Here is a 23,492-nt window from a genome sequence, read left to right as displayed (position 1 = left end):
TAAAGTCGTCTTCCCGACTCTGGATCCAGAAAGGTCGTCTTCTTTCATGAGAAATAACCTTCATATTGTGTTTCAGTTGGTGAATTTTAAAGTAGGCCAGTACACACATATCAAATCACCGCGTATCGTATATACAGTATCCATGGAAACATTGGAGCTATACCTTTATTATATGCATGATTACAATGATTTGATGAGACGAACATGTTGGCATGAGAGTGGGTTGTACTGCAGGAAAACACAAACAGTTGCCCTCATCAGTACGGTGCCAATATACTGATATATGATTTCAGTTCTCTTTGCTGCTTGACATACTTGAAATCCAGCTTCCAAGTTCAGGTGTACTTTCCTCAACATTTACTTTTGAAAGGGAACCTGTAAAATGGTTATAGTTTGCGTTCAGGTCACTTGAAAACAGAGAGCAAGTCAGAAATCGGTCGTCCAGACAGAACGAGGACATGACATGATGTTTTTTCTTTATCATTTAGATTTGACCAGACAGCTCATAGTAATCTGGGGGAATGTGTTTACATGGAGGAAAGGTTGGGAGCTACGCACGCCACACGTGTTGGTGTCATTTGTTGAAAAGCCAAACGATACGTACCTCAGCAACAGCCTGCCTTTTGCTGTCCACGTCCAGGACGGCTCTCGCTCTCTCACTGTCAGCTTGGAAGAAGTTTAGTCTGATGCTGACCGGTGATGATGTGTCATCCACACATTGCTGCGAAGGAAAAGAAGAGCCGTGCGTATTTTTAAAGACATATTAAGCAAAATTACTGAAACGTGAATAAGTGCTGGTGATGAAGCTGATTTGTATCTAAGAAGTTTCTAATAATGTGACAGAAAGGTGCTACATGGGCAGGAGGGCTGGTGAGGATTTGAGCCTTTGAACAAAAAACAAAACAAGGAAATGCAGACGGACGCACTTCATTAACCAGCAGTTAATCGTTTCAATGGAAATCATCAGCTCTCTATTATTTTTGACACAAATCAAGTTGACGGCTAAGAAGTGAAAGTGTGGGCAGGGAGAGCAGCGGGGGGGATTTAATCATAGATCTTAGGCTTTTCACCTTTCACCTGGTGACCTGTGGACTGCAGTGCCTGCTGACAGGTAAGTCTGTGCCTCCAGTTAGCGTGATGTGTTCCAGTGATGCGCCTTAAAGGAGACTTTAGATTGTAGTTCTGGCAGCTTTGCATGATTTAAAGTTCAAAAAAATATTTTTCTGTCTTATACTGGCTCTTCATGTAGGCCTTCATTTCAGCCTCTGTCTGAAACAAGCCCACTGTCTTCTGATTGGCCGTTGTCTTACGTGTTTAGCAGGTTGCTGCGGGGATGGGACTGCATGTTCCTTTGTGGGCGTGGCCAGCACTCTCTGCTTGGAGCCAAATATGGAAATCTTTTTATTAAATTTCAAACAGAGCGTTCAGAGCAGCAGGATATCTGAGGTTTGGGCTCACAGAGGTTTCTTTTAAATACTTTGACCTCGTTATTTAAAGCTTTGGTCATGTTTAACATGAACATCTGACATTCTAACATTATAGATAAGAGCCCGGCCCTGTGTTTAACTGTGCGCTGTTGGACCCCCCCTTCCTTTTCTATCAATTGTTGAATAGCTGCTGTTTACCTAATAAAGATTATTATGTAGTTATGTTTTTTATCCCTGTCTCCTGTGGTTATTTAACGCTTCTGCCTTAGTGGGAGTTCGATGCCACACTGGTACAAAACCTCCATTTATTATTAGTAATAAGTAATAAGTCCCTCTGCACTTCTAAGGTGTGAGGAGACCACCACCCTGAGATGTGCGCAGGCGGATGTATGGATTATTTACAGAGACAGGAGGTGAGTTTGTCTATAAAATCTCCATACAGGCCTGTAGACTGAGTAGTTGAAGCAGGTGTCTTTATCCCTGAGCTTTAGCGTTGAGGTAAGATTCCTAGCGGTCCAATCAGTTGGACTGAAGAAAGCTCGATGCGTTTGTCTCATTGGATCCACGCTGAGCGCACACGAGATGTTCAGCCCTGAGTTCACTGCCCCTGCAAAAGCATCCAAATGGATTCAATTAGCCACAAGGTGAGAAGCATGTGCAGCTGTTGAGGAGGTTGAAGGTTATCGGGGTTGGTAGGGTCAGCTGAATCTTAATTTATTAAGAATGCGAGGCTCTGCTAAGAGTAACTTGGCCGCAGGCTGAAAAGCAGTTTCACTTTGAACTACACCCCTCATGCGTCAGCAGAAACCGGTTTTAATGAAGAAGCTGGCAGATAAATGCTACAGAATGAGTGACCAGCTCTGGCTGTTGATGAACTGCACCCTCCAATATTCTTTTCCCCACCTTCAGATTACAAAGAATAAAATAAATATGAATCAGATGACGCGAAGTGAGACCAGATGTCTGACTGTCCGTCATGATGAACCCAACATGGCCCTTTCCTCACCTCTAACCCCCTGCGTACAGTTTCCCTACCTGCTTTGCTCTTTGTTGTTTCGACCAGCTCAAAGCAGGCCGTTAAGGTAACCATTGGCAGAACTCTATTTTCCTCAGTGTTTCCCAGACAGTCAGTTGTCTCAGTGCTTATCTTCTCAGGATGGAAAGACAGACGAGCCAAGACACTGAAGACAGGCCTGGACCTGGAAGACATGGATTAACATGCATTAGCCAGGCCGACCACAAGGCAATTCAAAGTGCTTTACATTAAACATAAAAGCAACACAGGAAACAGGAAAAGAAACACGTTAAAATATCATTTAGAAAAGAGTGAAATGGAAAATAAAAACAGGCTGAGGGCTTAATGAGCAAATAATTTGAGTTACAATTATTTTTTGTCTCTGAAAAGAGGATAAACAGAGAAGGTCTACTCTCTCTAGCTGGTCTGGACTCGGGTCCATAGACATGTTACGTCTGAGGCTTCGTGCTGCAAACCCAACTTATCAGCTGGAAACCCCAAAACCCCTCGGACCCCACAGAGAAGCCAGGACACATCTGTCCGCAGGTCACGTTGATCCAGTTATACTCTAGACCCACTTGTGCGTTTACAAATCATCTCACTCTCTTTCTCTTTTCACTCAATCACCTGCTGATCTCTGGCCGGGGAAAAACTAAAAACAAAGACAAAGAAAACAGGACGTTACAGAGCAGTGAAAGCTACCAATCTACGGCTTTACTTAAAGGCAGCGGTGAAAAGAAAAGTCTTCAGTCTTGATTTAAAAGAAATGACCTGCAGTTATCTGGGAGTTTGTTCCAGATATACGGAGCATAATAACTGAACGCTGCTTCTCCTTGTTTAGTTTTGACTCTGGGGACAGAAAGCAGACCTGATCCCAGACGACCTGAGAGGTCCGGATGGTTCGTAACGAAGCAGAAGATCAGAAATGTATTTTGGCCCTAAACCATTTAGTGCTTTATAAACTAGCAGCAGGATTTTGAAATCGCCCAGGGCGCAAAATGTCGACATTAATAATAATAATCAAACGCACGTCGCGCTGTGAGTCCGGTCAGAGTGCTAACGTAACTGGTCGAGTTCTGCAATATAAACATCTAAGAACCGGGTCTGTTTGGGACTGTGAGGCGCCAACTTCAAATCTCGCTTAGGGCTCCAACACTGCCAGGGCCGGCCCCGGGATTAGTAAGACAGGATAACTAATGCACGAACTCCAGCCCAGGATTTCACTTTAGTCATTGTGTTCTGTGGATGAATCCGTCTGAGACACCATTTGTCTGTTTGTTGAGAAACATTCACTGCTTACCTACATTCACTTTTCATACCTCAAGACAACAGCCATGTCCTGTGATCCCACCACAATGTTTGGGAGTCCGTCCTCTCCGGGGCCGACGTCCCCATCGATAGCCTGTCCAAAGAATCTCATCCCGGGCTTTATTTTCTGTCCCAGGATCCTCTAGAAGGACAGAAAGTTGACCCCTGACACAGTGCATGATTTGCATATATGTGAAGCTCCTCATTAAAGAATAAACTGGGCCCCTTTTTGCACAAAGAATTAGGTTCCTCTGACACCCTCCTGACGTTAGTCAGCAGTATGTCTTCTGAGGTTCAGTCTAAAGCAGAGGCGGAGGCGTGGCCAAACCTAGAGGGGTCCGGGGCCATGCACCCTCTTTAATGCACTATTTTTCCTGCTGTTTGAGATGACAGACTGCCTAAAAGTCTACATACTGTCTGGGAAAAAGATGAACGTTGCTTTGGAAAATAATCGTCCTGCAGAGCTCCAATCTGTTTTGATTAATTGTTCTCCAGCTGGAGTTAATCCAAAACACAACAAACGTTGAAGATCACTCATTTTCACTCCTGGCAACTAAAAAGAGGCAAAACTTTTCTGATGTTACTGTTTTTAAGTCACATAACGAGGTACGGTAGAAATATGGTGTAACAGTTTCTGATCATCACTGGAGGCGGGAATCTCTCAGCACCTCATGACTGCGTTTCACTACGATTCAGAGGGCTGCGATTATAAAACCATTATCGAATCTCTGAATAAACGTTTTTTCTATGGGATTTCTGGATAATTACTAAGCATTTCATTTGCACGTCAAAATCCAAAACAAAACGTCTCCTCATCAGCTTTAAAGGACTAGTTTACATCCCTAATTTACTTTACGGATTTCAGCTCCTTCATGGTCACCGCCGTCCTCCTCTAAAGATCATCATAAAGAACATTTTACATTTACTTCTGGCATCTGTGCTCCCTTTACTCATCTTCTATTCACTCCTTTCTTCTAAACGCTCCATTTCACCTGCTTTCACATTTCATTTCTTCTGGAGTCCCTATGTCACCCATTTGAAGATAATCCCGTCCTTCCTCTTCCTCCTCTGACTCATCTGTGGGACAAAACAGTCCCTCAAACACAGTCAGATCAGCTGACAATCGCTAGCGAGTGTGATGAGCGGGTGAAGCATTCAGAAGCTGAGCAAACACAGCTGCATCTGGTGGCCTGTAAAACTTTTAGACTGAGGCTGAAACGGGATAAAAAATATTTGTCATCAGGGGGAAATGTCCTCATGCTTTCTAATCTTCATCGCCATATTTCTCAGTTATTCTCTCTTCTTGTTCCAGTAATGAGCTGAGATCAGCTGTAAAACGCCCTGAGATGATCATGTGATGCAAGCTCAGACACAATGTGTTGAAACTGTGCGCTGCACAGGAGGGAAACCAACATCTCTAATAGTGAGATAATGTCACCTAATAACATCTAACTGGCCAGCGATACAGTCACTTTACTGAAGTGTTAGAGCCTGAAACACTTGTCCACTGTCTGACGCTGCTTCTCTCTGCGTAAAAAACTTTGTCCATAACATCAGCTGGTTAGCTAGCTAGCACGCTCGCTCACTGAGGGGGCGCCAGTGAAACAAGCCAGACAACAGCCCCCTATCACGACGACAAAGAAGAAGAGTTCTATTTTTCTTCTTTAGTGGTTATTAGCGGTTGGCAAACCGTCTGAAAGATGCGTTACCGCCACCTCGGTAGAAGAGCAGTTGCTCCGTTGCTCTGCTCCAGGCAGAAAGACGGGGAACTTATTTTAAAAACCTAAAAGATCCGGGCTTTTGACAAAACATTCAGGGCTTAAGCCCAGTTACCCCCCCCCCCCCCCCCGCCTATGGCCTACAGCCTGATCTATTGACATGTGTCTAACCCTGATGATGTGGATCACTGATCCTGACCGACGTGGAAATGTCTGAACAGACTGTCTCACCTGGCTGAAATGACTGCGGATCCCTCTGCGCCCGTCTCCCAGGTAGACGTACACAGCGCCCCTGTCATCATCCTCCAGTGGGGCTCCAACAGCGACGTCTCGAAGCCCATCTCCGTTCAGGTCTGCAAGACTGGATATGGTGGTGCCAAATCTCCCCGAGGAAGGTGCCGTCACATTCAGTTCACTTCTCAGTTCCATCTGTGGGGAATAAGAACACGAGTTAAAGGACTGACTAAACTAAAGTAGTGTCAGACTGAATCTGAACCTTTGTCACAGCCCACCTCATCAGTCAGCGTATAGACGTAGATCTGGCCTTGAGTCTTCTCCTGAGGCTGGTTAAAGAGGGGAGCTCCCACCAGCAGGAAGTCAGTGTTGCCGTCCGAGTTGACATCTACTGAGCACAGCTCTGCACCAAAGTGGGAACCAGCCTGAAAGCGTGGGAGTTACAAACCAGGATTCAAGTAACTGAAGTTGGAAAAGAAGTTAAAAATGTTGAGAGACCCACATGTATCCATTCTGTCCAGGATAAAAGTGTTCTGTGCTGATGCCACTGCTTCGGTCTGGACAAGCAATATCTTCTCAGCAAGATTTCCATCCTCTAAGTCTCATCAGAGTTGCCCTCTGTGATCCTTCTCTATTATCTCTGGAGCCACTTGCACAGGATCACAAACCAGTCCACAACACATGCCATCTCAATGATTTATGGGGATAATATTTTAGTTCATTCTTTAAAAAATCTGAATGCCCCCTTTGTTAAGAATATTTAACATGTTTGGAAGTATTTCAGTGTATAAGATTACCTGGTGTGAGTCAGCATTGCTAACCCTACCTCAGCTCAGTCGATATCCCAACAGTTAGAAATTTCAGGGATTAATCTTTGGCTTTGCTGAATGTAGGCTGTAGAGCCGCTTGGCATAACATTGAAGAAAACCCAACACACCACATAACAGCAATGTCTACGGTTCACATTTACATTTATTCTTTTATCCAAAGCGACTTACAGCTGCTGTACATGTCGGTAACCCTTTGGTATGGAATCAGATTTGTGCCAATTTAGTCAAACAAAACCTTTTAAACATCAAACAAAGAAAAAGGATTTGAATGAGAATCATTCAGTCACCTCAACAGTAAAACATGTCACTTGCAAACAAACTGCTATTGGTCTTTTTACTCTTTTGATAATAGCTTCACGTTTTGTTTGCAGTTCTGACACAAATGTCTCGTGTGGGCGGGTTTTTCAGGGGTGCATCTTCATTGGCTAATGAGTGTTTGAGTGACAACTCAGCGCCCCAGACGTGCAGCTGTTTTGACACCCTAAACACTGGAAAGATTAATGAAGTGAGTATTGATCATATATCCGTTTTGTTGTTTTAAACCTTGCAGACATCTTCAGAGGTCTGTTCGGGTCTGCAGGTCTCACAATTTTACATTGTTCTACAAAGAAAAGGCAAATTACTGTGTTTTGTAATGAAAGCTGTCACACTCACACACAGTACAGGCTAACATTACTTAGTTAGCAATGGTTTTAGATAATGCGTTAGCTAATTTTATAAGTAATTTAAAAGCTTAACTTCTAACTTAAGACAACAAAACAGCTAGCAGGCTAAATTGACAAAATAGGCACAAATCTCATTCCATACTTTGGAGCCAGGTGAAGTTGTGCCAAACTCTGCTTCTACAATGATTTTCTCTCTCCCTACATTTCCTGTTTCTCTCACACCGACTATCAAACTAAAGGAAAAAATACTACTAATAATATTTTATAAATAATAAATACATCTGGCATACTCTCCTGTCTGTATGGTACAAAATCCAAACTTTTACTAAATTAAATTATTTTAAATTACAACATCTGTATTTTTTCCCACATTTGAGTCATTCAAGTACAAGAAGTTTTTGTTTTCCAGCATATGTATGATAAAGCAGTTAAAAACTTTCTCAAGACAGTTACCAACCTGGTCCCCATTTATTCTTTGGGCTGCGGTCCAGTTGTTACAATCTTGTCTGAAAAGTACGACCTGTCCCGTGTGCTCAAATGTTGGTGCACCCGTGAAATATAGAGGAGCGTTGTTCTTCTGTCCAACAGCAATAGAGTATCCTGCAACACATTTCACAATCTATATATTCACTCACATCAAATTGCAAATAATATATATGTATACTGTCTAAGAGAAGGAACTGTTCAGTTTCTAAAATCACGCTCAGTTTCCAGTAAGAAGCTTAATGCTATTGTTTGTTATTATGAAGCGGTTGTAGAAACACTTTCACTCAGGTTATGATCCCATTAATTTACTATCTTAAACCCATCATTTAGTTAGTATAGTTTATATAGTAAGAGTTTATGTGGCTCAGGTCCTATCCGTTTGGTGACACCTGAACTTGCTTGATGACCTTGGATCCCTTCTTCATACATGTTACAATCTTTTTATAATGTTTTCATCCTGATATGTCCATACTGGAATTTTACTGGTCTATCTGGTGCTCTTCCTGAGATTTCTGTAATTTTCCGTAAGCTGTACAGAAGCCACCTGAGGCAAATTTGTGATATAATTGATTTGACTTGCATCACCTAAAATAAAATAGAACATCAATATCTCATTCCAAGTAAATAAAAATATTAAAGAAGCAGATAATCTGAACAGAAATAAATCACTTTATGTAAAATACCCATGTAGGAGTCCTTCTGCACGTGTGGAACTTCAGTTTGTGTTGGCTTTCGTTCGTGAAGAGAACCACGCCAGCTGTTTGTTCCAACTGAACCCAGCATCAAGGTATCCTGTTCACATAAACGTGCAGGTCTGGTCAAAGCATTGAAATGAGCGGAGCTACCAACACTTAACTGACCAGTGCAGTCAGACAACTTTGATTGTGTTTGTTTGGTCCAGTGAGGCGGCGGAGTGGAAATCATTGAACAGACATCTAAAAATCAGGGACCACCGCTGTCAGGCCAGTCTTCACCTTCTCAGTCCACGGGGACTTGGCTTCGGAAGAAGAAGGTGGCCTTTTAAGTCCAGCACGGATCACTCAGGGAGGAGTATGGACTAGTAGCCGGGCAGGTGGCAGTTCACTTCCTGGGCACTGCTGAGGTGACCTTGGGCAACGCACCGAACCACTAACGTCTCGGTACAACTGACTGGAAAACCCTCTAGCGGTACGAGTTATTAAAAAAACAAGTGCTTGAGGAACACCAAGTGCATCAAAGTGAGAGTTTTAATAACCGGTCAATGTATTTACATACACTAATTACCTCACAGTAATGACGAAATGAAAGGTACATATTCAGTTGTCCTCCTTGCTAAGGACAGAACGTACTTTGGAAAGGTGGATACTACAATTATCTTCCCTTTTCAGTCTGTTTAAGAGGGAACAGATTGTTCAGTGGAGCAGACTTTTTATAACTCAACTAAGACTGCAAGATATTGCTGAGTGTGAGCTCTTCACTCATGCCGTTGCAGAAAAGCGTAACATAATAGTCCAAAGTAGGTGTAGTGTAGCACATAACCTGACTTTATTCATATTTTATGAAACTGTTGTTACTGTATACAAACTGTATGTTTACCTGATACTTTTCTGTCTAAAGGTGTACTGTTTACCTGCACCCAGGAAAAGATGTAGATTATGAATGTGTCAAGATTTGATCTTTTTGGTTTTACTCACCTTGTGGAAAACAGCACTGAATCTGCTCTGAGACATTTCATCAGTCATTTCTTGCGCCCGAACCACTTTGGTGCCTGAATATACATGGTATCAACATGGTATCGTTGAATAATATTTTACTGCAAACATAATATAGGACAAGATGATATAATGACCACAGGGTGGGAGACGTTTATACTAAATGTCTTTTACATTGGGAAGCAGGTTTAAAAGAGGTGATCTGTTGAAGATGTTCTGTAGTCTTGTAACACACGCTGTTCAGATAGGAGTTCTCCCAACATTCTTGGACCACACTTGGACTGCAGACCTAGATAAGAACATAACAGAGTCAGATGAAACTTAGCATGTTAGGAACATTTGCAAATAAACACTACAGTTTTTTTTATAATCGCTAACAAGTGTTTCCCTATACGTACAGTTTTTTTCTATTGCTTAAACAACATCAGCAGGCTTTTGAACTAAAATTTCAAAACCATAACTCTATTTTCCTAAACTCTACACACAAATCCCTTCATTTCTCATTGCCTACACCATGCGGTCATTTAGAAAGCACTGACATTCAATATTGTTCACTCAAGTCAGCAAAGCTGGAGCTCAATTAGCACACAGCTACAAAGGTGGAAACAAACAGTCACAATTGATAACACACCAATCAGAAGCTTCAATAGATCGATAAAAGGGCCGGAGTCAGTTCATTCAGTTTTGGAACAATGGATCCAGAGAGATGTGAAGGAAGAGGTAGAGGACACCAGAGAGGAGGAGGGGGAGCAGTATAGAGAGGAGAAAGAGGAGATGGAAGCGGAACAGTAGGAGTTAGAGGAAGGAAGTGGAGGAGTGGGGCAGAGGAGGAGGAGGAGGAGGTGGAGAACAAGAATCTCTGGCCTGTCCCAGACCAAAGACAGGACGCTGGGGCAGAATGATTAGTTGTTTGTTGTGTTGTACTGCACAGTACACTGAGGAATAAAACATATGCAAATGTTTACATTTGTTGTTTCTTTTGTTGTGTTCATCATGTGAAAAGGTTTCTGAGGGGGAGAATCACAAACAACATTACTTATAACCAGTTTTTGTAGTATTGTTTTGAATTTATCTCACCAGTGTGTCAGACTGTGTTCTAGTGTGTTGTGTGTTTTTGAGGGCTCGTGCGTCACGTCTGAGGGCAAAGTTTGGTTTTTCAGCAAAATTGATTGAGTTTGAGTGGAAAGCTTCATTTTTACCTGAAAATAGGACATTTGGGGAATTGGGTGACAAGTCATGGGTTTGTGTTTAGAGTTTGGAGAAAAAGAGGCATCATTTAAAGAAATGTGTTTAAGCAGTCGAGAAAAACTTTTAACACAGCAACACACCTAACTTACACAATTAGCCAAATAGCACATTTTCTGCTCAAAACCAAATTTTCTTAATTAATTAGAAAATGGAATGGAATCACAATGTTGTTGTGTTTAGAAAATTAATTAATCAGTTCCATTGTACCATCCATAACTTTTAAAGGTCTGGGGTCTTTGCAAAGGACAAAGTAGGATACTACAAATATGATCCTTTTTCAGTTGAGCAGTTTGTCAGGGCACACTTTTTTTTTTAACACAATCAAGACTGCAAGGTATTGCTGAGGTGAGCTCTTCACTCATGCCATGGCAGATAAGTATAACAAAATAGTCCAAAATAGGTGTTGTGTACCACAGAACCAGACTTCATTCATATTTCACGACTCTGTTGTTACTGTATACTGTATGTTTTCATGATCAAATACTTTTCTGTCTAAAGGTACTGTTCACCTGCAGCTCTGTGTATAAAGGGTTAGCAAGCACAGTGATGATGGACTACAGTTAAGAAGGTAAAAGATGTAGATTATGAATGCGTCCAGATTAGGTCTTTTTGGTTTTACTCACCTTGTGGAAAACAGCACTGAATCTGCTCTGAGACATTTCATCAGTCATTTCTTGCGCCCGAACCACTTTGGTGCCTGAATATAAAGAAAGTGTTTGATGTTTCTATTGCAGGGCCACACCAGGAAGATAAAATGGATTACACCAGTTAAAAACAATTGTACATCACCTTCCATTATAATGATCTTGTGAAAGTTTTCTAGTATCCCTGTGAGTTCGTTGTAGTTCTCAATTCTGAAGGTATATTTGTCAGTTGGATCTGAAGCAATGTCCTTAAAATGATCCAGCTTAGCAGCTTTGACCTGAAACCAGAATGCTGCTTGAAATTATGAAGTACCTCCAAGTCCGGTGTCAGCAAGATAAACGATACCATGTTGCACAATAATACACTCAAAACTGGAATCAGAACAAGTTGCTCTATTTAAGGCTGAGATCAGCCACAACTGTTACAGTATTAATGGAAGACAAAGTATTTGTAATGTCCCCATGCTAGCAAATGTAAATGTCTGAACACGTCTGTTTTCTTCCGAGAAGTACGACGGTGAATCATCTGCATAGCAGTGAACAGATCGGTTCCAAGGATTGATCCCTGAGGTCCCTGGTTGTTTTAGCTAAACACATGACTCAACAGAGATTCATCTACAGGACAAATAAAACAGAATACTGTGACAGGTTATATCACATGACAGCTTACCGCAATGACAAAGCGAATGATGTGTTTTTCATTATATCTTTTAATAATCCCATATGCGTCTGTATCACTGGGATCTCCATCTGTGATTAGTACCAGAACTTTAGTTGCATCAGGAGAAGCACCTGCACCTGGGTTGTCAAAGATTTCCTCCCTGAAAATAAATGAATATGTAGTACTTCAACAAATAATATGCTCATAATCATACAGTTGTACTGTGCCACTTCTCGTCAACAACAGCTGATATTTTAATGTAATTCAGTAGTTCGAGACTTTGAGAACTGTTTGTAACTTACAACACAAATCTGAGAGCTTTGTGTGTGTTGGTGAGACTCTTCATATGGGGTTCTTTCTTAAGTTTATCGAGTGCTCTGCCAGCTTTAAAGTGACTAAAGTCAAAAACCATCCTGTAATCAAATGAGAACTGAACTGCTGCAAACTGAAAAAAGCAGACACATAAGTTTACATATAATATTGCGTGTATAATTAAGTAAGTCCTATGAGTGCTTTCATGTTGCAGTAGTGCAGTGACCTTGACTGATGTGTTTGTAAGGCTGTTCATAACATCCTCTATGAAATCTTTATTTTTGTTGAACTCTGCTTCTGTCATACTTCCTGATCCATCAAAAAGAAAGACAAGGTCCACTGTCTTTTTGGTGCATTCTGCAAAAAATAGAGTTAAAATGTGCAAAGAATATTTAGTCAGGACCAAAACACTGAGAATAATTTTTTACTGCAAAAAGTAATATAGGACAAGATGTTACAATCACAGAGGGGGAGAAGTTTAGAGTCTCTAAATGTCCTTTACCTCGGACCCCAGGTGTGTAACAGGAGATTTGCTGAAGAGGATCTAAGATGTTCAGATGGGAGTTTTCATTACATTCATGGATTGCACTTGGACTGCAGACCTAGATCAGAAAATAAAATTCATCACAATGAATTGTTTTGCTTAGAACTTCACAGAGATGTCACAGAGAAGGTGTATTTTATCTAACTTATTGGGCTTTGTGATTTTCTGACCGTGTATAGGGAGAGAGTGGCATCTTCAGCTATCGACAGTCCGAAGTGTTTGATGGGTAATATTTTGTTTGTGAGAGATATTTCTGTGAAAATAGCATCTGATCAGTATAAAATACCATCATTCAGCTACAGTAAGAAACATGGCTGAATCCAATTGTCTGAACACCCCCCCCCCCCTTCTCTGTCTGTCTCACTGTCTACCTGTCTCTGTCTGTCTCACTGTATCACTGTCTACCTGTCTGTCTGTCTCTGTCTGTCTCACTGTCTACCTGTCTCTGTCTGTCTCTGTCTGTCTCACTGTCTACCTGTCTCTGTCTGTCTCTGTTTGTCTCACTGTCTACCTCTCTCTGTCTGTCTCTGTCTGTCTCACTGTCTACCTGTCTCTGTCTGTCTCTGTTTGTCTCACTGTCTGTCTTTCTCTGTCTGTCTCACTGTCTCACTGTCTACCTGTCTCTGTCTGTCTCACTGTATCACTGTCTACCTCTCTCTGTCTGTCTCACTGTCTACCTGTCTCTGTCTGTCTCTGTCTGTCTCACTGTCTGTCTGTCTCTGTCTGTCTCACTGTATCACTGTCTACCTCTCTCTGTCTGTCTCACTGTCTCACTGTCTACCTGTCTGTCTGTTTGTCTCACTGTCTACCTGTCTCTGCCTGTCTCTGTTTGTCTCACTGTCTACCTGTCTCTGTCTGTCTCACTGTATCACTGTCTACCTCTCTCTGTCTGTCTCTGTTTGTCTCACTGTCTGTCTTTCTCTGTCTGTCTCACTGTCTCACTGTCTACCTGTCTCTGTCTGTCTCACTGTATCACTGTCTACCTCTCTCTGTCTGTCTCACTGTCTACCTGTCTCTGTCTGTCTCACTGTCTCACTGTCTACCTGTCTCTGTCTGTCTCTGTTTGTCTCACTGTCTGTCTGTCTCTGTCTGTCTCACTGTATCACTGTCTACCTCTCTCTGTCTGTCTCTGTCTGTCTCACTGTCTACCTGTCTCTGTCTGTCTCTGTTTGTCTCACTGTCTGTCTTTCTCTGTCTGTCTCTGTCTGTCTCACTGTCTACCTGTCTCTGTCTGTCTCACTGTCTCACTGTCTACCTGTCTCTGTCTGTCTCTGTCTGTCTCACTGTCTGTCTGTCTCTGTCTGTCTCACTGTCTGTCTGTCTCTGTCTGTCTGACTGCTGCTCTCTGTTCCTCTCTTTCTCAACCTCTCGGCACATGCAGAGTTTTGGAGGTCTGGATTGCTAATGTCGATTGTGAAATATTGACATGTACATAATGAATAGTCATATGGATGACACAGTGAAACTACAACTTTATTACAGCTCGGCCATTATTTATAATGATAACTGAATGTGTGTCTAGTTAATATTAAGTTAAAGGTTCAGTGGGTAAGGTGTGTGTGTGTTAAGGAGGATCTATTGACAAAAACATAATATCCATAGTTATGTTTTCAGTGCTGTATAAAGACCTGACATAATGAACCGTTGTGTTTTTATTACCTTAGAATGAGACATTTCTATCTATGCCTCTTGCATGGAAGTCGCCATGTTGCACTGCCATGTTTCTACGGTAGCTGAAATGGACAAACTGCTCTACAGAGCGTGTTTCGTCACTACCTTGAATACGTACGATAAGGAAGAAGTAACGTTAGTAGTAGTCGTAGTCGATGGTTTATTATTGGGAAGAAAAGAAGAGAAATTTGGACACATGGAAGCCCACACGCATCTTTAACACAAGAGGCGACAGAGCGTGTCTCCTGCACGCCTGCAAAGGGAGGGGTGAGCAACGAGTGAAGGTGCATTCATGTTAGGGCTGAACGATTCATCGTTTTTGCGATTTGAAAGAACGCAATTAGCTAATCGTGAAGACGCCGATTAAAATATAGGTTTTTATTTAATTAATTAATACTCAATTAATTAATTATACGCATCTAAACACTCAAGCAGTTACAAATCCATTCCGTCGTCGTCCTTGGGTGACAGATCTGCTCGCCAATCACAAGCGCCATGCTTCTCCTGTTACGGTCCTACTCACCAATCAGAGCGGGCACAGGGCGTGTACGTTTTAGAACAACAATCAAAACTAGAGGAAAACGTGGTGATGATGGCGCCAGGCGAACCGACAACAGTTTTGTTCAGTTGTCCTTGATTTTTGTGATTTTTGTGATTGTAATTTGAAATATAATATATATAAGGGTTAATTTGCGGTCCATGTAGAGTGAACTAGATGTCTGCGCACTGATAAAGCTACATTCCTGATTAAGAGCACATGAACACACACTGAAGTTGGAATAACAACTTCACAACTCGTGCACTGTGAGACGCTGGCTGCAATTTGTAACCCTCACCACTAGATGCAACTAAAACTTACACACTGAACCTTTAACAAATATTCTTTAAGATAAATAGCATACTGTATGTAATTGCTCATGAATGCCTTTCCTGTGTCATTACATTGATTACAGGATCGACCTCTCGGCATTGGTGATGTAATGATTAAGGTCTGAATTCCCGTCTCATGGCACATTTTATCCCTCATAGTTCGGTGCCTTTGCAGACTTGATGTTCAGATGGTGAGCGCTTCTGACACGTCACAGTACAAATGACTGAGGTCTGTAAGTCCAGAGGGCCGACTTTTGGATTTAGCCTATGTTTTCATTTTATATTTTATGCAGTATTTCTACATATATAATTTCCTGATTAATTGTGGAATATTTATTTCACAAAACATATTTATGTACCTGGAATAACGAGGCACCGGTGGGTTTGGTTTAGATCACGTTTGCATGTTTCTTCAAATCCGTTTAGCTGCTGAGGTGCAGTGACAGCTCTCCTGGGGGTGAGGTCAACAGACATGAAAATATTAACCTTTAAACAATGCATTTGCTCTACACACATGTAAGTGCATGCCACAATTCATTATCGATCAACTCCCTGACATTTAATAATGATGATGTAAATATGGTATACAGGTGATGACCTAATAGCACACTGCTCTGGCATTGGACAATGTTGGCATAGCAACACAGTTAGTAAAATTGCGCTCACCCTGTATTGATAAACGTGCAAACGTGTGATTAAGAGCATTTATACGGCCATTTTTTGGCAAACTGTGAAAAAACAACAACGACAACAATGATGTAAGTCCCAGCTGCTGCATGTGCTTTAGCTTCTTCTTTCTTTTGCTGAGGGAGGGGGTTGCCTTTACCTATTTACTTTGTTAAAATAGTAAATAGAAGCCAAGTGGCCTTTGAACTTCTCAGGCTCTCATTAGAACACGGCCCAACTTCATGGGTTGCATTTATGACCATCTTGAGAAAACAATTTGGAACCAGGGGGCAGAGTTGGACACAAATGTACGATTGAACACCAAATACATGCTGTTAAATGTAATTTCTGCTGTAGGCTAGATAAACATAAATCATAAAGTAACATTTGTATTTCAAACAAATGACAAACTTATTAGCACATGTTAACAAAACTCCCTCCACCCTCATGCATCATGGGAATTCTGAGGGAGGGGCGTAGGCTGCGTGTGCGCAGCAGTTTATTTATGGCGTTGACGTCCTCTGGAAGCCTCTGAGGAGCGTTTCAGCAGCGGAGCGCGCAGCTGCCCCACGTTAATGACTAGTTGTTAATAGTCCTTTTTGTGCTTCTTCTACATTCTTCAGAGGTCTCTGTGGATCACTTTTGTTTCTCGTCTTGACGGGTGCATCTAGCAACTACCACAGGGAGCATTTCAGAATAAGAGCGTTTTACCTGCCTGACTTTGCAGACACATTTTAGATTTTGTTGATTTTGTGATTAGTGCTTACTTTTGTGCTTTTACTATGATTAAGTAGCTACGGAAGTCTGTAACAGGTATTTTATTTTGAAAATTGACCGAATTCCTGTGTGATGTAGTAACATCACTAGTTACTTTTAATACCAAGTAATAAGTAATGTAATAGTATTACTTTTTTAAGGAGCAATAAGTAACACTGTAAATGATCAATATCAAGTATTTAACAATATGAGTAAATACCTTTTGACTGAAAGCACTTACCCGTTGTTCTTGCCAGAGATGATCTGAAGCACCTTTTTTCCAAAGAAATCGTTTTGTTCCGTGGTATAGATGTGGGGGGTGGTTGTATCAATGTTGAAGGTGAAAGATACAGATGTGGCTGCAATTTATAGAAAGAAATGATATGTTCAGTCCTGACGGATTCCTCTGTTGAAGGTTTTACACACTTTCACTTCTACTCTTATCCATGTTTACCGAATCATTTGTGGGTATTTGCAACAACTCTAACCCAAGTCTCCGTTTCCCTGTTAGCCAAAAGAGATTCAACCCAGACCTATCTCGCTTCTTGCTATAACACTAAACCCCATTCTCAACCAAATGCTCAGTGGCCTAAACCCATTTCAGGTAGTTAGACACTTTTTGCAAATCTCATCCACTCTTTTTGCAAAAATCTATTCTCACTCACTAAAAGACAATTTGCACTGTGATGCACTTGTGTTGCAAAATGGTAAATACACGTTAAACACAGCTACAACCCAGCTGTCATCTTTTACACACAACAACAACACACACACAACACAACAATAATTCTGCACACTTGTTTCTAATGATGTCATCAGACCAAAATGTGGTCAAGTTCCTGGCTAGCGTGGCGGCAATGTCACCCTTTGGCCAAGCTATAAGTAAGGGACAGGTTCTCTACTGTCATTCAACCTTGAGGCCATTGTCAGGGAAAACAAGTCCTTCCCAAAGAATACAGAGTCAAATAGACGTGATGAATCATTCTTTATGTAACGTGGTCACGGAGAGATCGCACAGTTTCTCTCCCAAACTCAGCATTTCCTCTTCTTAAATACACAACAAGCACAAAACACAACAGCCAATAGTAAACTAACAAGACAAATGGTAGACAAGGGAAACAAATAGCAGATCACATCTAGAGTATTAGCATACACTCAAAAGCTCTTCCTGATCTGAGAAAGGAAATGCAAATGTATGTGGCATCAGAGATGTTTCCCTACCTCTCGATTAGTCCATGTTAAAACTCCCACCTACATGCCAGCAGATGTTTATTTTAAGTCAGAAAATACTTTGATTAAAAAAAAACAACCTGTGACCAATGCTAATTTGTCAAAGTTTAGTTACACGTGGTTAAAACACTTTGCCCATCATGTCTGGGTGAATCACACCATATAACTCATTTTCTCTGCCTGCTGGTGGAAGGTCTATGACTGAAATTCATTTACTGTGCTAGAGAAAATCTCTTACAGGTAATGGAATTGGCCAGTGGTGAGATAGGTGTGGTGTCAGGCTGAATCCAGCACACCAGAGGCTTTTCCTCCTTTGCTTGGAAAGGGAGCTGAGGCAGAATGAATCTCTCATTGACTTTGATTTTGGTGTGGCCTTTTATTGTGGCCAGCCTAAGGCCTTTTATTGTGGCCGGCCTAAGGCCTTTTATTGTGGCCGGCCTAAGGCCTTTTATTGTGTATTACCTCGGTAAAGGAGAAGTGCTCACTAACACAGATTCTGACAGATTTGTGAACATTATTTGAGAGAAATAGGCCTTTTGTGCACATAGAGAAATTCTTAGATCTTTGAGTTCAGCTCATGATGAATGGAGGCAACAACAAAAGTTCAGTGTATTTACTGTACTAAGTTGTGATTACTGTACTTTTTTAAAACAGGAAAAAATCATCTCCACTTAATGGCACAGAGTGGTTAAACGGACTCAAAAGGAAGTCTGCAAGATGTTTCTCAAACAGGAGGGTAAATAGTAAATTAATGCATCCAAGCAATTCTGGATGAAACCAAGTGGAGCTAATTAGCAGGTTTCAGGATCTACCACGTCATCGCCAGTATCTCTATAAATACCCACGTCGCAGCTTCTCTTCTTCTTCGCTCCCGCATTCTGCACCCCCCCCACACACACACACACTTTTTTCTGTCCTGCCTCCTGATCTCCTTCTTCCTCTCCATAGGGTTATAAGGGGGTCCGTCATGCCCTACATTTCCCTGTCGTAGCTTCCCCACAATGCTTTAAATGTCTATGCAGCAACTGCAAGCCTCGGACATCTTTCTGTCTCGATCATCAATAACTAATTCATCGTACCTGTCGATTGTGAGGTCCTTGCTAGCGAAATAGCAAACGATGTCCTTGGTTGGCTGCTGCTGCCCTTGGATCAGATATTTTGTTGAACTCACTCAACCTCCTTAAATTGATCATCTGACTCTTTCCCACCTTCTTCATTACCAGAATGACCCATTTACTTACTAGGAGTTATTGCTAAATGGGACTTCCGGTTTGGCGATGTAAGAGAGGGCAGCAGAGGCGAGGACCTCCCAACCACATTCCTTTTATGAATGGTATTCATCACGTTCTAAAGGTTATATTTATGAACATGGAGAAAAGGCAGGTCGACTTCTAGCCCACCAGTTAAAATCTAAAGCTGCCTCTCAACTTATACCTCAAATTTGTAACAGTAATAATGATTTAATAGTTAATCCAATTGAAATTAATAACACTTTTAAGAACTACTTCTCAAATTTGTATACTTCTGAAAGCCCTGAATCTAACTCTGAAATTTTTGAATTTTTAAACAATATAGATATACCCGTCCTCAATTCTGTGCAGAAAACTAACTTGGATCAGCCCATACAAATAGAAGAGATTTTAAACTCGATCACATTAATGCAGAGCAAAAAAACTCCTGGCCCTGATGGCTATCCAATAGACTTTTATAAAAAATTTGCAGATAAATTAGCCCCTATTCTTCTTGATATGTTTGAGGACTCATTGAAAAAGGGTAGCTTGCCACAAACCTTGAATGAAGCAAACATTATACTTTTACTAAAACCTGGAAAAGATCCCTTGAAATGTAACTCTTATAGGCCAATCTCTCTCTTAAACTCAGATGTAAAGATTTTGGCAAAAATCCTTGCTTTACGTTTAGATACAGCAATAGAGAACTTGATCTCAAAAGACCAAACAGGTTTTGTCAGAGGTCAACATTCTTTTAGTAATATCTGGAGATTGTTAGGGGTAATACACTCGTCTAAACTTTCTCAGGACTCTGATGCTGAAAAAGCATCGTTAGATGCTGAAAAAGCATTCGACAGGGTGGAGTGGAAATATTTATTCTTTGTGCTGGAAAAATATGGATTTGGTACATCTCTTCTCTCATTGATTAAGTTATTATATTTTCCCCTAAAGCATCTGTAATCACAAATAGAGTATGTTCAAAGTATTTTCCCCTATCACGGGGTACAAGACAAGGATGCTCTCTCAGCCCTTTACTTTTTACATTAGCCATCGAGCCCCTATCTATAGCATTAAGACATTCACAGTATTTCACTGGCATCAGCTGTAGGGGCATAGAACATAGAGTATCCTTATATGCCGATGATATGCTGTTGTATATTTCAGATCCGATTTTAGGTATTCCACAGGTAGTTCAAATTTTGAAACAATTTGGAACTTTCTCAGGCTATAAACTGAATTTTTCGAAGAATGTTTGTTTCCCCATAAACCGTAAGGGCCTCCAGATTTCAAATACCGATATACCTTTTCAGTTGTCCATAATGGGTTTTAAATATTTAGGTATAAAAATCACACAGGGATTCTCTAACCTTTACAAAGAGAACTTTGTTCCTCTAATTGACAAGTTAAAATTAGACCTCAAAAAATGGAATTTGCTATTTCTCTCTCTTGCAGGTAGAATTAATTGTGTAAAAATGAACATTTTACCAAGATTCTTGTACTTGTTTCAATGCATTCCAATATTTTTTATCAAAATCCTTTTTTCAGAATTTAGACAGACTTATTTCATCATTTATATGGAGTGGAAAAACACCTAGGATTAGGAAGGAATTTCTCCAAAGACAGAAATCTCAGGGCGGATTAGCGCTTCCTAATTTCAGGTATTATTATTGGGCTGCAAATATCTCGAAAATACTTTATTGGCTTCAGAACCCCAAAGATGCCTGGTGTATTTCAGAGGCAAACTCCTGTACTTCATCATCCCTTCCTGCTTTAGCTTTATCTAAATTGCCCCTTTGTATTTCTATGTATACTCAATGTCCAGTAGTCGCAAATACTCTCAAGATTTGGTTTCAATTTATTTTTACAATGTTTTGGTTTTAAGGACTTCCTCATAGTCAGCCCTATATGAAAGAATCACCTATTCCTTCCAGCTCAATTGGACTCAGTCTTCAGTCAGTGGCAACAGACAGGTCTTGTTAAACTTAGTGATCTTTTCATTGATGATTTTTTCGCCTCTTTTTCCAGCCTCTCCTCAAAATATAATCTGCCAAGTTCACACCTGTTTAGATATCTTCAGGTTCGTCATCTAATTCAAAATCTTTGTCCCACATATCCATCCATTCCTCCCAGTACAGGATTGGATGCAATGTTAAACATTCTTACTTTTGAAGGGAGTAATTTCTAATGTATATAATATTTTAATGTCAATTAAAAATATTAATCTAGATAAAATCTGTGCAGAATGGTCAAAAGATTTGGCAGTGGACATATCAGAGGAAACCTGGAATAATGCATTAGCTAGAGTGAATGGAACAACCTCCTGTACTCGATTGGGTTTAATCCAGTTCAAGGTCCTCCACAGACTTCATTACAGCAAGGTTAGGCTGTCTAAGATATATGCAAATGTGGCTGATACATGTGAGCGTTGTCGTTCTGCTAAAGCAGACCTTGCTCATATGTTTTGGACTTGTCCCAGACTGCTGGATTACTGGACAACTATATTTAAAATTTTGTCTGAGGCATATGTTAAGGATATCAGGCCTACTTTTGAGATGGCTGTCTTTGGAGTACCTAAACAAGATGTGGTCATGTCCAAAAAGTGTCAAGACGCATGCGCTTTTGCATGTCTTTTGGCTCGTAGAAGAATATTGCTTGATTGGAAGTCAAGTAAACCACCCTTAGTTTCACTCTGGCTTAGTGATGTGATGCTGTTTTTGAAACTGGAGAGAATAAAATATTCTCTTAGAGGATGCACCAAACGTTTTTATTCTGTATGGACCCCAATGATTTCTTATTTTGAAAGGATGTAACTCTTCCCCCAAACTAAAACTAATTTTTGATAAGGCCTGTGCACATTTGATCGGATGACGTAATTGTTGGCTAAAAATGTTTTTTTATTTCCTCACTGTTTGTAACATAAGAACTTCGATATATTTTTTATTTATTGTTTTTTTTGTTTTCTTTGTTCAGTGGGTGGGTTGTGGGAAGGGGGAAAAAATTGTAAAAACAAGGAGTATTGTTAAACTCTTTCTGTATGTGTTACGTCACTTTGTTCTTCCTTCAATAAAATATATATAAAAAAAAAAAGGAGTTATTGCTAAATGTGTGTATATGTGACCTAAAGCAAATACTGTGAGTTGTAACAGAAAGAGATAAGACTCAAGGCCATCTGGATAACCAGACCTCGGCTCGGAGCTCTCATTATACGACTGTCTCTTCATACCTTTGACAGTTGGTGAGTGATAAGTGTAAAATGAATGGTTAAGAATGGCACAGTGAAAGACAACACAATAAAATTTGTAAGAACAATCACTTGCGAAAGATCTCGGCACATCATCACCAGGATTATAGCTTTCAGCACATGGACTAGAAGTTAAGACACATCTCAAATGAAAAAAAGCATGACGAATACAAAAGTTGTTACTTAAGAGGGTTCAGTGTTCCTGAAACTCTGCCTGTAACCTTAATCTTTGCATGTAAACTCCCCATGAAGCCACAAATTTGAGATTTCTACATTTCTGTTTGCGTGTTTGAACTTTAGACAGACACGGGTTAGCTTATTCCTCCTGTCTCCAGTCTTTAGATTAGCCCTCACGTCAGATCTTTAATTTAAGCACAGATATGAGATATGTTTCTGTCTTCTCGTCTCACTCTCTGAAAGAAAGCCTACTAGCACATTTCTCAAATGTTGAATTAATCCTTTAGACTCAGCCTCAAGACCGCCTCGACTCTTTCCCCAGACTAATAAAGCACTCCTAGCTATTAGCTTCAGTAGATAAATATTGTTTTAGATCTTACCAACAGCCACCGTGTAGGTAAGCCAGACAAAATGATGCTTCACATGCATCTTTTCCATTAGACTCCATCCAGACTGAGGGACTATATAAAAACGATTGCAGGGGGAGGAGGGGTCAGAAAATGAAAGGAGGAGGGTGTTGTAATTTTGTTTGCTTAAGAAGAGTCTGACTTTTTTGGTAGAGCAGAAGAGAGCTCTTAACTTTTCTTCTTATCCCATATTTATGTCCCTATTTCCAGGTTCGTCCATTCAGTACCAAACCTAAACCTAAATCAAGAATGCAATATTTAAGCTGACACAACCGAGCTCAGAACAAATGAGCCTACGGGGCCATGAGCTCAACACCGCTGAAGTCAACAAACACGCGCACAGACAAGGTTTTAGGGATCCAGAGCCTTTCTATCGCTGCTTTCTACAGAGATCCGCAATCCAAACAGAAGGAATGTCCACCAATATATATTCCCAGGCTGAGATTTGTGTAAAAAGCAGAT

At 40.8% G+C, this 23,492-nt stretch overlaps 1 protein-coding gene across 4 annotated transcripts; it reads right to left on the bottom strand.

The window, feature by feature from the left end:
* Positions 1 to 147: 147 nt before the first annotated feature.
* LOC119899876 (integrin alpha-M-like) lies at positions 148 to 23,136 on the bottom strand. 4 transcript variants are annotated; one of them, XM_038714691.1, is made up of 21 exons: positions 23,004 to 23,136; positions 16,988 to 17,105; positions 15,684 to 15,775; positions 12,954 to 13,036; positions 12,742 to 12,841; positions 12,466 to 12,596; positions 12,230 to 12,372; positions 11,937 to 12,087; positions 11,412 to 11,544; positions 11,246 to 11,319; positions 9,549 to 9,663; positions 9,357 to 9,430; positions 8,367 to 8,475; positions 7,655 to 7,797; positions 5,981 to 6,127; positions 5,700 to 5,897; positions 3,762 to 3,892; positions 2,463 to 2,626; positions 1,868 to 2,034; positions 605 to 721; positions 148 to 375 (listed from the first exon to the last, which is right to left on the bottom strand). In XM_038714691.1, the coding sequence occupies exons 1-21, from the start codon at positions 23,059 to 23,061 to the stop codon at positions 358 to 360; spliced, it is 2,466 nt and encodes an 821-aa protein (XP_038570619.1). In that variant the 5' UTR covers positions 23,062 to 23,136; the 3' UTR covers positions 148 to 357. The 4 variants fall into 4 exon arrangements, 3 of the variants coding, with proteins under 3 accessions (XP_038570619.1, XP_038570621.1, XP_038570620.1); XR_005443932.1 differs by lacking the exon at positions 1,868 to 2,034; XM_038714693.1 differs by lacking the exon at positions 12,954 to 13,036.
* Positions 23,137 to 23,492: the final 356 nt, after the last annotated feature.

This window comes from Micropterus salmoides, unplaced genomic scaffold, assembly GCF_014851395.1.
Source record: "Micropterus salmoides isolate LMB-PRFRI ecotype aquatic unplaced genomic scaffold, ASM1485139v1 Ms_hic_scaffold_12, whole genome shotgun sequence".
Lineage (NCBI taxonomy): Eukaryota > Metazoa > Chordata > Actinopteri > Centrarchiformes > Centrarchidae > Micropterus > Micropterus salmoides.
Note: the sequence above shows the minus strand (reverse complement) of the source record. Positions and strands in the feature narration are given on the sequence as shown.